General features: G+C 42.7%; 1 protein-coding gene across 1 annotated transcript in view; it reads right to left on the reverse strand.

Annotated features, from left to right (window-relative positions):
• Positions 1-12154, reverse strand: part of PCDH15 (protocadherin related 15) — a 2320333-nt gene that overhangs the window by 110984 nt on the left and 2197195 nt on the right. The window contains exon 30 of the mRNA XM_069753541.1: positions 10659-10835. Coding sequence (XP_069609642.1) covers positions 10659-10835 — 177 coding nt within the window. The remainder of the gene's footprint in view (positions 1-10658; positions 10836-12154) is intronic.

Genomic DNA, 12154 nt, shown 5'->3' on the forward strand with positions numbered 1-12154 from the left:
TCTTTTTTGTGGCAAATTGCCATTTCGTTTTTCTAGATCCTATGTGCTACGAGTAACGTGGAAACCACCTATATTTCCATCGACAGATGAATGGGGATGTTTTTGTGGATTGAGTTGAAGCTTTAATTGGGAACATTTTACATGATGTTTGGGATCACATTTAGCCTGCACCACATGCTGATCACTTTGCGATGAAACCCTAGAAGGATCCATTCACTATATTGAGGCAGCACAGTTACTTATGTTTAGTGAGGTCCTTTTTTTCAGAAGTGAACAAAACTGTGGCAGACAGTGCTTTTATGCACACGTAAAAAGAATGACTTTGCTGGATCAGATGGCATCCACCATGTCTCCATCTGCCTCATTATAGGGAATCTTACGTCAGGGGTTCCGTCTGAATTACGTATTTCAGAGATTTACATGGAAACACCGGTGCAACTGCTCAGTGCAGAGCGCAGGATAAATGTGAGTCGAGCCTTACTGTGCTGTTTGGGAGACAGAATGAACAAATCAATAGCAGGTGAAGAACTGGCTTTATTTATTTTTTACAATGTTCCTTGTGCGGTATAAGTGATTAGACGACTTTATTCTTTAGGTCGGTGCATTCTTTTATATCGAGTTTTTCTGTTTGGCTGCTGTCACACACTAAAAGATGCTTTTTTTGCAAAAAGTAGTTTTTGTATTGCCATATTTTGAGAGCTATAATTTTCCATATTTTGGCCTACACAGTCATGTGAGAACTTGTTTTCTGCGGGACCAGTTGATGTTTTTATTGGTACCATTTTTGGACTTGTGACATTTTTGATCGCTTTCTATTCTATTTTTGGAGGCAAAATGATAAAAAAATAGCAATTCAGGAATTTTTTTTGTTTTTTTATGCCTTTCCATATGTGGTAAGATTGATAAGGCAGCTTTATTTTTCAGGTCAGTACGATTACAGCAATACCACATTTATATAGTTTTGTTTATGTTTTACTGATTTTACACAATATAAACAATTTTATAGAAAAAATAATTATTTTTACATCACTTTATTCTGAGCTATAGCTTTTTTATTTTTCTGCTGATGGAACTGTATGGCAGCTTGTTTTTTGCGAGACAAGATGACGTTTTTAGATCTACTTTTATGTAGATTTATCTTTTTGATCGCATTTTATTCCATTTTTTGTTTAGCAGTATGATGATAAAACAGCGATTTTTGCCTTGTATTTTATTTTTGCGGAGTTCACTGAAGGGGTTAACTAGTTGGACAGTTTTATAGGTTGGGTCATTCATTATGTGGCAATACCAAATACATGCACTTTTTCTTGTTTACTTTTTTTTTGTTTCATAAAAATATTTATGGGCACAGTATATATATATATATATATATATATATATATATATATATATACAGTATATATAAATGTAATATTTTTTCCACTTTTTTAAATTTTCTTTACTTTTTTGCTTTGTCCCAATATGGGACAGGAACATTCCTATGCTTTAGGCCAGTCTCACACGTCCAGATAATTCCGGTACCGGAAAAATCGGTACCGGAATTATCTGTGTCCGTGTGTCCGTATGCTCCCGTGGTACATCAGTGTGGCACACGTGCGGTACACGTGTGCCGCCTGTGTGCCGACTGGGTACCACACGGAGCATGCAGGAGACAGCGCTAGAGATAAGCGCTGTCCCCTGCATCTGGTGCTGAAGCTGCCATTCATATCTTCTCTCCAGCAGCGTTCGCTGGAAAGAAGATATGAAAAATCCTTTTTTTTTGTCCTCATGTTTAAAATAAAGATCCCTATGGGAGGTGGAGCCGCATATTCATGACTGTAATCGGCGGCCCCACGTGACCGCTCATACAGGAGAAGGTGCGGCGAGGACAGGACGCTGCGAGGGAGCCGGGTGAGTATTTTAGTAACAGCGGGGGGGGGGGGGGCCGCACAGGGGGTCGGAGGGGGTTGGCAACAGGGATCTTTATTTTAAACACCAGGACAAAAAAAAAAAGATTTTTCATATCTTCTTTCCAGCGAACGCTGCTGGAGAGAAGATATGAATGGCCGCTTCAGCACCACGTGGGAGGGTGTTGTGAATTCTGTGGTCGAGCTCCCTCCTGTGGTCACAAGTGGTACTTCGGCTGATTCTGTCTATGGTCTTCCGTTGGTTGATGTGAGTGGTACTGCGGCTTCTGAGTTTTCTTCCTCAGGTGATGAGGTTAAGTCGTTAGGTGCTGCTCTATTTAACTCCACCTAGTGCTTTGATCCTGGCCTCCAGTCAATGTTCTAATTGGTCTTGCTTCCTCCTGGATCGTTCCTGTGGCCTTTCTATCCTGCATAAGCTAAGTTTTGCTTGTGTTGTTTTCGTTTGCTGTTTTTTCTGTCCAGCTTGCTATATTGGTTTTTCTTGCTTGCTGGAAGCTCTGGGACGCAGAGGGAGCACCTCCGTACCGTTAGTCGGTGCGGAGGGTCTTTTTGCCCCCTCTGCGTGGTTGTTTGTAGGGTTTTGTGTTGACCGCAAAGCAATCTTTCCTATCCTCGGTCTGTTCAGTAAGTTGGGCCTCACTTTGCTAAATCTATTTCATCTCTGCGTTTGTAATTTCATCTTAACTCACAGTCATTATATGTGGGGGGCTGCCTTTTCCTTTGGGGTATTTCTCTGAGGCAAGGTAGGCTTATTTTTCTATCTTCAGGGCTAGTTAGTTTCTCAGGCTGTGCCGAGTTGCATATGGAGCGTTAGGTGCAATCCGCGGCTGCCTCTAGTGTGGTTGGATAGGATTAGGGATTGCGGTCAGCAGAGTTTCCATGTCTCAGAGCTCGTCCTATGTTTTTTGGTTATTGTCAGGTCACTTTGTGTGACCTGAACTTCAAGGTCCATTGTGGTTCTGAATTACCTATTCAGGCAGCACGGTGGCGCAGTGGTTAGCACTGCAGCCTTGCAGCGCTGGAGTCCTGGGTTCTAATCCCACTCAGGACAACATCTGCAAAGAGTTTGTATGTTCTCTCCGTGTTTGCGTGGGTTTCCTCCGGGTACTCCGGTTTCCTCCCACATTTCAAAGACATACTTATAGGGAATTTAGATTGTGAGCCCCATTGGGGACAGCGATGATGATGATGTGTGCAACCTGTAAAGCGCTGCGGAATATGTTAGCGCTATATAAAAATAAAGATTATTATTTATTATTATAACAGTACTGGAGGCCCAAAGTACTAATGCTTCTCAATAGAGGGAAAAAAGAAGTTCTGAGACCATTTTTTTTTCTTTGCACTGTGTTTTGCCTTTTTTTCCCCTAGACATTTGGGTGGTTCAGGACACAGGTGTAGTGATGGATATTAAAGGTCTGTCTTCATATGTGGATCATCTCACTGCAAGAGTACAAAATATTCAAAACTTTGTGGCTCAGAATTCTATGTTAGAACCAAGAATTCCTATTCCAGATTTGTTTTCTGGAGATAGAGCTAAATTTCTGAGTTTCAAAAATAATTGCAAACTGTTTCTGGCTTTGAAACCTCGCTCCCCTGGTGACCCAGTTCAACAAGTTAAGATCATTATTTCTTTATTACGTGGCGACCCTCAAGACTGGGCATTTTCCCTTGCGCCAGGAGATCCTGCATTATGTAATATTGATGCGTTTTTTCTGGCACTCGGATTACTGTACGATGAACCTAATTCAGTGGATCAGGCAGAGAAAAATTTGCTGACTCTGTGTCAGGGTCAGGATGAGATAGAGATTTATTGTCAGAAGTTTAGAAAGTGGTCCGTGCTCACTCAATGGAATGAATGTGCGCTGGCAGCTATTTTCAGAAAGGGTCTCTCTGAAGCCCTTAAGGATGTCATGGTGGGATTTCCTATGCCTGCTGGTCTGAATGAGTCTATGTCTTTGGCCATTCAGATCGGTCGACGCTTGTGTGAGCGTAAATCTGTGCACCATTTGGCGGTATTATCTGAGCATAAACCTGAGCCTATGCAGTGCGATAGGACTTTGACCAGAGCTGAAAGGCAAGAAAACAGACGTCAGAATGGGCTGTGTTTCTACTGTGGTGATTCCACTCATGCTATCTCCGATTGTCCTAAGCGCACTAAGCGGTTCGCTAAGTCTGCCACCATTTGTACGGTACAGTCGAAATTTCTTTTGGCCGTTACTTTGATCTGCTCTTTGTCTTCCTATTCTGTCATGGCATTTGTGGATTCAGGCGCTGCCCTGAATTTGATGGACTTGGAGTTTGCTAGGCGCTGTGGGTTTGTCTTGGAGCCCTTGCAGAGTCTTATTCCATTGAGAGGAATTGATGCTACGCCTTTGGCCAAGAATAAGCCTCAGTATTGGACCCAGCTGACCATGTGCATGGCTCCTGCGCACCAGGAGGATATTCGCTTTCTGGTGTTGCATAATCTGCATGATGTGGTCGTGTTGGGGTTGCCATGGCTACAAGCCCATAACCCAGTATTAGATTGGAAATCAATGTCTGTGTCCAGCTGGGGTTGTCAGGGGGTACATGGTGATGTTCCATTTCTGTCTATCTCATCATCCACCCCTTCTGAGGTCCCAGAGTTCTTGTCTGATTACCGGGATGTGTTCGATGAGCCCAAGTCCAATGCCCTACCTCCGCATAGGGATTGTGATTGTGCTATCGATTTGATTCCTGGTAGTAAGTTTCCTAAGGGTCGACTGTTTAATTTATCTGTACCTGAGCACGCCGCTATGCGGAGTTACGTAAAAGAATCCTTGGAGAAGGGTCATATTCGCCCGTCGTCATCGCCATTGGGAGCAGGGTTCTTTTTTGTGGCCAAGAAGGATGGTTCGCTGAGACCTTGTATTGATTACCGCCTTCTAAATAAAATCACGGTCAAATTTCAGTACCCCTTGCCGCTGCTATCTGATTTGTTTGCTCGGATTAAGGGGGCTAGTTGGTTCACCAAGATAGATCTTCGTGGTGCATATAATCTTGTGCATATTAAACGGGGCGATGAATGGAAAACTGCATTTAATACGCCCGAGGGCCATTTTGAGTACCTAGTTATGCCATTTGGACTTGCCAATGCTCCAACAGTATTTCAGTCCTTTATGCATGATATCTTCCGAGAGTACCTGGATAAATTCCTGATTGTATACTTGGATGATATTTTGGTCTCCTCATTATTGGGAGTCTCATGTGAAGCAGGTCAGAATGGTGTTCCAGGTCCTGCGTGCTAATTCTTTGTTTGTGAAGGGATCAAAGTGTCTCTTTGGTGTTCAGAAGGTTTCATTTTTGGGGTTCATTTTTTCCCCTTCTACTATCGAGATGGACCCTGTTAAGGTCCAGGCCATTTATGATTGGACTCAGCCGACATCTCTGAAGAGTCTGCAAAAGTTCCTGGGCTTTGCTAATTTTTATCGTCGCTTCATCTGTAATTTTTCTAGCATTGCTAAACCATTGACCGATTTGACCAAGAAGGGTGCTGATGTGGTCAATTGGTCTTCTGCTGCTGTGGAAGCTTTTCAAGAGTTAAAGCGTCGTTTTTCTTCTGCCCCTGTGTTGTGTCAACCAGATGTTTCGCTTCCGTTCCAGGTCGAGGTTGATGCTTCTGAAATTGGAGCAGGGGCTGTTTTGTCACAAAGTGGTTTGATTGCTCGGTGATGAAGCCATGCGCCTTCTTTTCCAGCAAGTTTTCGCCTGCTGAGCGAAATTATGATGTTGGCAATCGAGAGTTGCTGGCCATGAAGTGGGCATTCGAGGAGTGCGTCATTGGCTTGAGGGATCTATGCATCGCGTGGTGGTCTTGACTGATCACAAGAACTTGACTTATCTCAAGTCTGCTAAACGGTTGAATCCTAGACAGGCTCGTTGGTTGCTGTTTTTCTCCCGTTTTGACTTTGTGGTTTCGTACCTTCCGGGCTCTAAAAATGTGAAGGCGGATGCCCTGTCTAGGAGTTTTGTGCCCGACTCTCCGGGTTTGTCTGAGCTGGCGGGTATTCTCAAAGAGGGAGTAATTGTGTCAGCCATCTCCCCTGATTTGCGGCGGGTGCTGCAAAAATTTCAGGCTAATAAACCTGATCGTTGCCCAGCGGAGAAACTGTTTGTCCCTGATAGGTGGACGAATAAAGTTATCTCTGAGGTTCATTGTTCAGTGTTGGCTGGTCATCCTGGAATCTTTGGTACCAGAGATTTAGTGGCTAGATCCTTTTGGTGGCCGTCTCTGTCGCGGGATGTGCGTTCTTTTGTGCAGTCCTGTGGGATTTGTGCTCGGGCTAAGCCCTGCTGTTCTCGTGCCAGTGGGTTGCTTTTGCCCTTGCCGGTCCCGAAGAGGCCTTGGACACATATCTCTATGGATTTTATTTTGGATCTCCCCGTCTCTCAAAAAATGTCTGTCATTTGGGTGGTTTGTGATCGCTTCTCTAAGATGATCCATTTGGTACCCTTGTCTAAATTACCTTCCTCCTCTGATTTGGTGCCATTGTTCTTCCAGCATGTGGTTCGTTTACATGGCATTCCAGAGAACATTGTTTCTGACAGAGGTTCCCAGTTTGTTTCGAGGTTTTGGCGAGCCTTTTGTGCTAGGATGGGCATTGATTTGTCTTTTTCCTCGGCTTTCCATCCTCAGACAAATGGCCAGACTGAACGAACCAATCAGACCTTGGAAACATATCTGAGATGCTTTGTTTCTGCTGATCAGGATGATTGGGTGTCTTTTTTGCCTTTGGCTGAGTTCGCCCTTAATAATCGGGCCAGCTCGGCTACCTTGGTTTCGCCGTTTTTCTGCAATTCTGGGTTCCATCCTCGTTTCTCTTCAGGGCAGGTTGAGTCTTCGGACTGTCCTGGTGTGGATACTGTGGTGGACAGGTTGCAGCAGATTTGGACTCATGTAGTGGACAATTTGACCTTGTCCCAGGAGAAGGCTCAACGTTTCGCTAATCGCAGACGTTGTGTGGGTCCCCGACTTCGTGTTGGGGATTTGGTTTGGTTGTCATCTCGTTATATTCCTATGAAGGTTTCCTCTCCTAAGTTTAAGCCTCGTTTCATTGGTCCATATAGGATTTCTGAGGTTCTTAATCCTGTGTCTTTTCGTTTGACCCTTCCAGATTCTTTTTCCATACATAACGTATTCCATAGGTCATTGTTGCGGAGATATGTGGCACCTATGGTTCCATCTGTTGATCCTCCTGCCTCGGTTTTGGTGGAGGGGGAGTTGGAGTATATAGTGGAGAAGATTTTGGATTCTCGTGTTTCGAGATGGAAACTCCAGTATCTGGTTAAGTGGAAGGGTTATGGTCAGGAAGATAATTCCTGGGTCTTTGCCTCTGATGTCCATGCTGCCGATCTTGTTCGTGCCTTTCATATGGCTCATCCTGGTCGGCCTGGGGGCTCTGGTGAGGGTTCGGTGACCCCTCCTCAAGGGGGGGGTACTGTTGTGAATTCTGTGGTCGAGCTCCCTCCTGTGGTCACAAGTGGTACTTCGGCTGATTCTGTCTATGGGCTTCCGTTGGTGGATGTGAGTGGTACTGCAGCTTCTGAGTTTCCTTCCTCAGGTGATGAGGTTAAGTCATTAGGTGCTGCTCTATTTAACTCCACCTAGTGCTTTGATCCTGGCCTCCAGTCAATGTTCTAGTATTGGTCTTGCTTCCTCCTGGATCGTTCCTGTGGCCTTTCTATCCTGCATAAGCTAAGTTTTGCTTGTGTTGTTTTCGTTTGCTGTTTTTTCTGTCCAGCTTGCTATATTGGTTTTTCTTGCTTGCTGGAAGCTCTGGGACGCAGAGGGAGCACCTCCGTACCGTTAGTCGGTGCGGAGGGTCTTTTTGCCCCCTCTGCGTGGTTGTTTGTAGGGTTTTGTGTTGACCACAAGGAATCTTTCCTATCCTCGGTCTGTTCAGTAAGTTGGGCCTCACTTTGCTAAATCTATTTCATCTCTGCGTTTGTAATTTCATCTTAACTCACAGTCATTATATGTGGGGGGCTGCCTTTTCCTTTGGGGTATTTCTCTGAGGCAAGGTAGGCTTATTTTTCTATCTTCAGGGCTAGTTAGTTTCTCAGGCTGTGCCGAGTTGCATAGGGAGCGTTAGGCGCAATCCACGGCTGCCTCTAGTGTGGTTGGATAGGATTAGGGATTGCGGTCAGCAGAGTTTCCATGTCTCAGAGCTCGTCCTATGTTTTTTGGTTATTGTCAGGTCACTTTGTGTGCTCTGAACTTCAAGGTCCATTGTGGTTCTGAATTACCTATTCATAACAGGGGGGACAGCGCTTATAGTAGTGCATGGCACACGGACTGCACACGGACAGCGTCTGTGTGCGGTACATGTTTTACATGGACCCATTGACTTTAATGGGTCCGTGTAATTCGTGCGCTCCCACGAACACTGACATGTCTCCATGTTTTGCACACGGACACACAGTCCGTGAAAACACGCTGACGTGCAGTGACACATTGCTTTCAATGTGTCTAGGTGAGTCAGTGTCTCCGGTATGTGAGGAAACTGTCACCTCACGTACCGGAGCCAATGACATGTGAAACCGGCCTTACAAATTGTGAGTGCTGCACAGACAGACAAACATGCTGCACCATACTCTGAGCATGGTGTAAGCAAGTTTGCTAGCTCTAGTCACCCAGATTTTGTTATGACGATATCAGGTCACCATGACAATGATTGGCCCCTTGTTCCTTCCCTCTGCATTCCTGCTAAATATTGCAATCTATTTTGATTGCGGTATTTAGGGGGTTAAAGTGTGGGGAGAATTAGCTGACACCCGGAGGTAATTGCATGCGCTCAACCCCTGTGCGCTTGCCAATCGCCATGACGTATCCATACGTCCAAGGTCGGTAAGTACCAGGCGACCTGGACATATGGCTATGTCAAAAATCGTAAAGGGGTTAATAAAGATGTAATCAGCATGGAACACAGCACACGATTTATCAGCATAGCTGCATCTGCCTTTGAAACCATATGACCCTTTTAAGATTCAATAAAATAGTAAAAGCATAAATATAGATACTATAGCTGAAATAAAATATTTTCTCTTAGCTTTTTTGGTTTGAGGCACACAATTTGTCTTTTCCAGATATTTACTTCATAGTCATAAATGTCATTGAGGAGACACTGAGGTTTAAATCTGCTACTTGTATCTGTCGCTGTTTGATTGGTTTTATCGCTCACAGTAGTCTAAAACCTTTAGAAGCCACCTTTTTCTGCTGAAAACAAAACAAACAGGCATTGGGATAGCATCAGTCCAATCCATCTCTCTCCCAACATCATCTGGAGGGGTAGAGTCGGAAGGTCCTTATACACACCAGATGGATCGCTAATCTTGCCAGAATCAATGAGTTTGGCTTACTTTCATCTATTATGTATTATGTATGGGAACCTTTAGATTGAAGATGCAGTAGTTATAGTTATGATCTGAGATACATGAGATACATTGGTTTCTACAAATTTGCTCCCTGACAACATATGTAGTACATACCATGTCACTACTATAGTTTGGGTCAGGCATCTGGGACTACTAATAGTATCGAAAACAAATTAAATTCCTGGTCACCTGGTGTACAAGGAACTACAATGCTGCTCCTTCTACTATAACAAAGGTCTGTTACAGCCACATTCATAGTGATTGGTCAGTAGTGCCGCTGTCCCTCCATTATGGCTGTCCTCACAAAAGTTAGTAGAAAAAAAATATAAAAAAAGAACAAACTCTTCTACAAACATAAATCTGATTAATGAGGTTTTAAATCTTTTTTATAGTCTGGATCAGTGAGACAAAGACAGAAACCAGAGATGAAAGCTAATTATCCATATTAAGTATATTAAATTACAAAAAAACAACAACACAAAACTGTTTTTTTTTACACAGTCTCTTGTTTTTCTAGTGAACTGCTCACAAAACTTTTTTTCTCCTGTAAACAATAAGGCAGCATGTGATCCCAATTCTCATCTGTATGACAAAGTGAACATCATTAGTGCTGCCAAATCACTAAAATAGGACATATTTTATAAGCACATGAGTCAAAATTATTTAATTCATATATGTTATTCACAAAGGTCAACACGGAGTTAGCGATGAGCAATTTTGACAATGAGTTTCCCCTACTAACTTTTTGTTTTGAATTGCAATATACTTAACTTGGAGGCATGTCACAAAAGTTTTCTCTTTTTTCATTTTTTTTAAAGTTATGTTAGTAAATCCAATTAATTAGCATCAGTTGGTGTTTCATTTTTTCCAATCAGATTTATGACATGATAATAGTCACATGAATAATGGCTAGTATTTTCAGACGTGCCCTATTGTTCCAAGGGTTTGTTTGAAATGACCTAGAATGTTCCATAACAAATGACTTGCTGTTCCCGTCGCGGCAGGATCCTCAGGTGAACTCTCACCTCCTCTTATCACATGACAAGTTGCATTTGCTTTCACAAAAAGGAAAAACCATGACTCAATTCTTCATCAATAACATATTGTGGAAAGATACTTTTCTCTCTAAGGGCAAAGTGACAAGAACTTTAAGTCTAGCAAGATATCGTACTCTGCTGTAAAAAGTCACAAAGGTACCGCTTCATCCATGTACTTTACCTTTTCGCTATTTTCTGTCTGTGTTATTTTTTATGTCTTACAGGAAAAAATCTAAAAAATTGTAGCTATTAAATAATAAATTTTGGTATAAGTTGCAATTTTAGAATTTTTAATTTTAGTAGAACTTCATAGTATACTTACTTAAAAAGTTCATTACGGGAGATGGCTCGGTTTGTTTGAGGATCGACAGCGTAAACCATCAAGTCGCACTGAGTGTAGTCCTCTTCTGAAAAACCATCTCCATATCTTCTGGCTCCAATCGATTCCACTACAACGGCCGCTCCTGGGATCTGATCCTGGACATAACGTTCTAAAATACTGAGAGGAAATACAAACAAGACTAAATCAGTATATAAGACTTAGAAACCTTTTATTTCAACGTACATACATTCTGCTTTGATAGACGCCAGGAACTGCAGGCTTTTTTTTACACTACTTTTAAGAAATCCAAAATGTATACAGTGGAGAAAATAAATGTTTAATAAACTGATAAAATTTTAGTTTTCCCATCTACAAAAAATGAAGAGGTCTGTAATTTTTATCGCAGGTACATTTCAACTGTGAGAGACAGAATCTAAAAATAAAAACCCGAAAATCACATTGTATGATTTTTAAATAGTTCAAATGCTTTTTATTGCATGATATAAGTATTTGATCACCTACCAAACAACAAGAATTCTGACTCTCACATACCTCCTACTTTGCACTCATTATTTGCATTAATTGCACCTGTACCTGTTTGATTTTTTTCCTTTATAAAAGACACCTGTCCACACCCTCAATCAATCACACTACGACCTCTCCACCATGGCCAAGACCAAAGAGCTGTCGAAGGACACCAGGGACAAAATTGTTGACCTGCACAAGGCAAAGCTGTAATGACCTACAGGACAATATGCAAGCAGCTTGGTGAGAAGGCAACAACTGTTGACACAATTTTTGGAAAATAGGAGAAACACAAGATGACAAGCAATCTTCCTTAGTCTGGAGCTCCATGCAAGATCTCATCTCAAAGGGTAAGGATGATTCTGAGAAACATCAGGAATCAGCACAGAACTATATACAGGATGACCTGGTCATTGACCTAAAGAGAGCTGGGACCACATTTACCACAGTCTCAAACATTACAGTTAGTAACACACTTTGTTGTCATGCATTAATATCCTGCAGGGCATGCAAGGTCCCCTTGCTGCCATCAGCTCATATCCAGGCCCATTTTAAGTTCACCAATGACCATCTGAATGATACATAGGAGGCATGGGAGAAGGTTATATAGTCAGATGAGACCAAAATAGAACTTTTTGGTATCTACTATCTACTTAACTCGCCATGTTTGGAGGAAAAAGAAGGAAGAGTACAACCCCATGTACACTCTCCCAACCTTGAAGAATGGTGGGGAAACATCATATTTTGGGGGTACTTTTCTGCAACGGGGACAGGATGACTGCACCGTATTGAAGGGACAATGGATGAAGTCATGTATCTCGAGATTTAGGCCAATAACCTCCTTTCCTCAGTAAAACCATTGAAGATTGCTCGTGGCTTGGTCTTCCAGCATGACAATGACCAGAAGCATACAACTAAGTAGTGGCTCCATAAAAAGCATTTCAAGGTCCTGGAGTGTCCTAGCCAGCCTC

The sequence above is a fragment of the Ranitomeya imitator genome, chromosome 2, assembly GCF_032444005.1.
Source record: "Ranitomeya imitator isolate aRanImi1 chromosome 2, aRanImi1.pri, whole genome shotgun sequence".
NCBI classification, from domain to species: domain Eukaryota; kingdom Metazoa; phylum Chordata; class Amphibia; order Anura; family Dendrobatidae; genus Ranitomeya; species Ranitomeya imitator.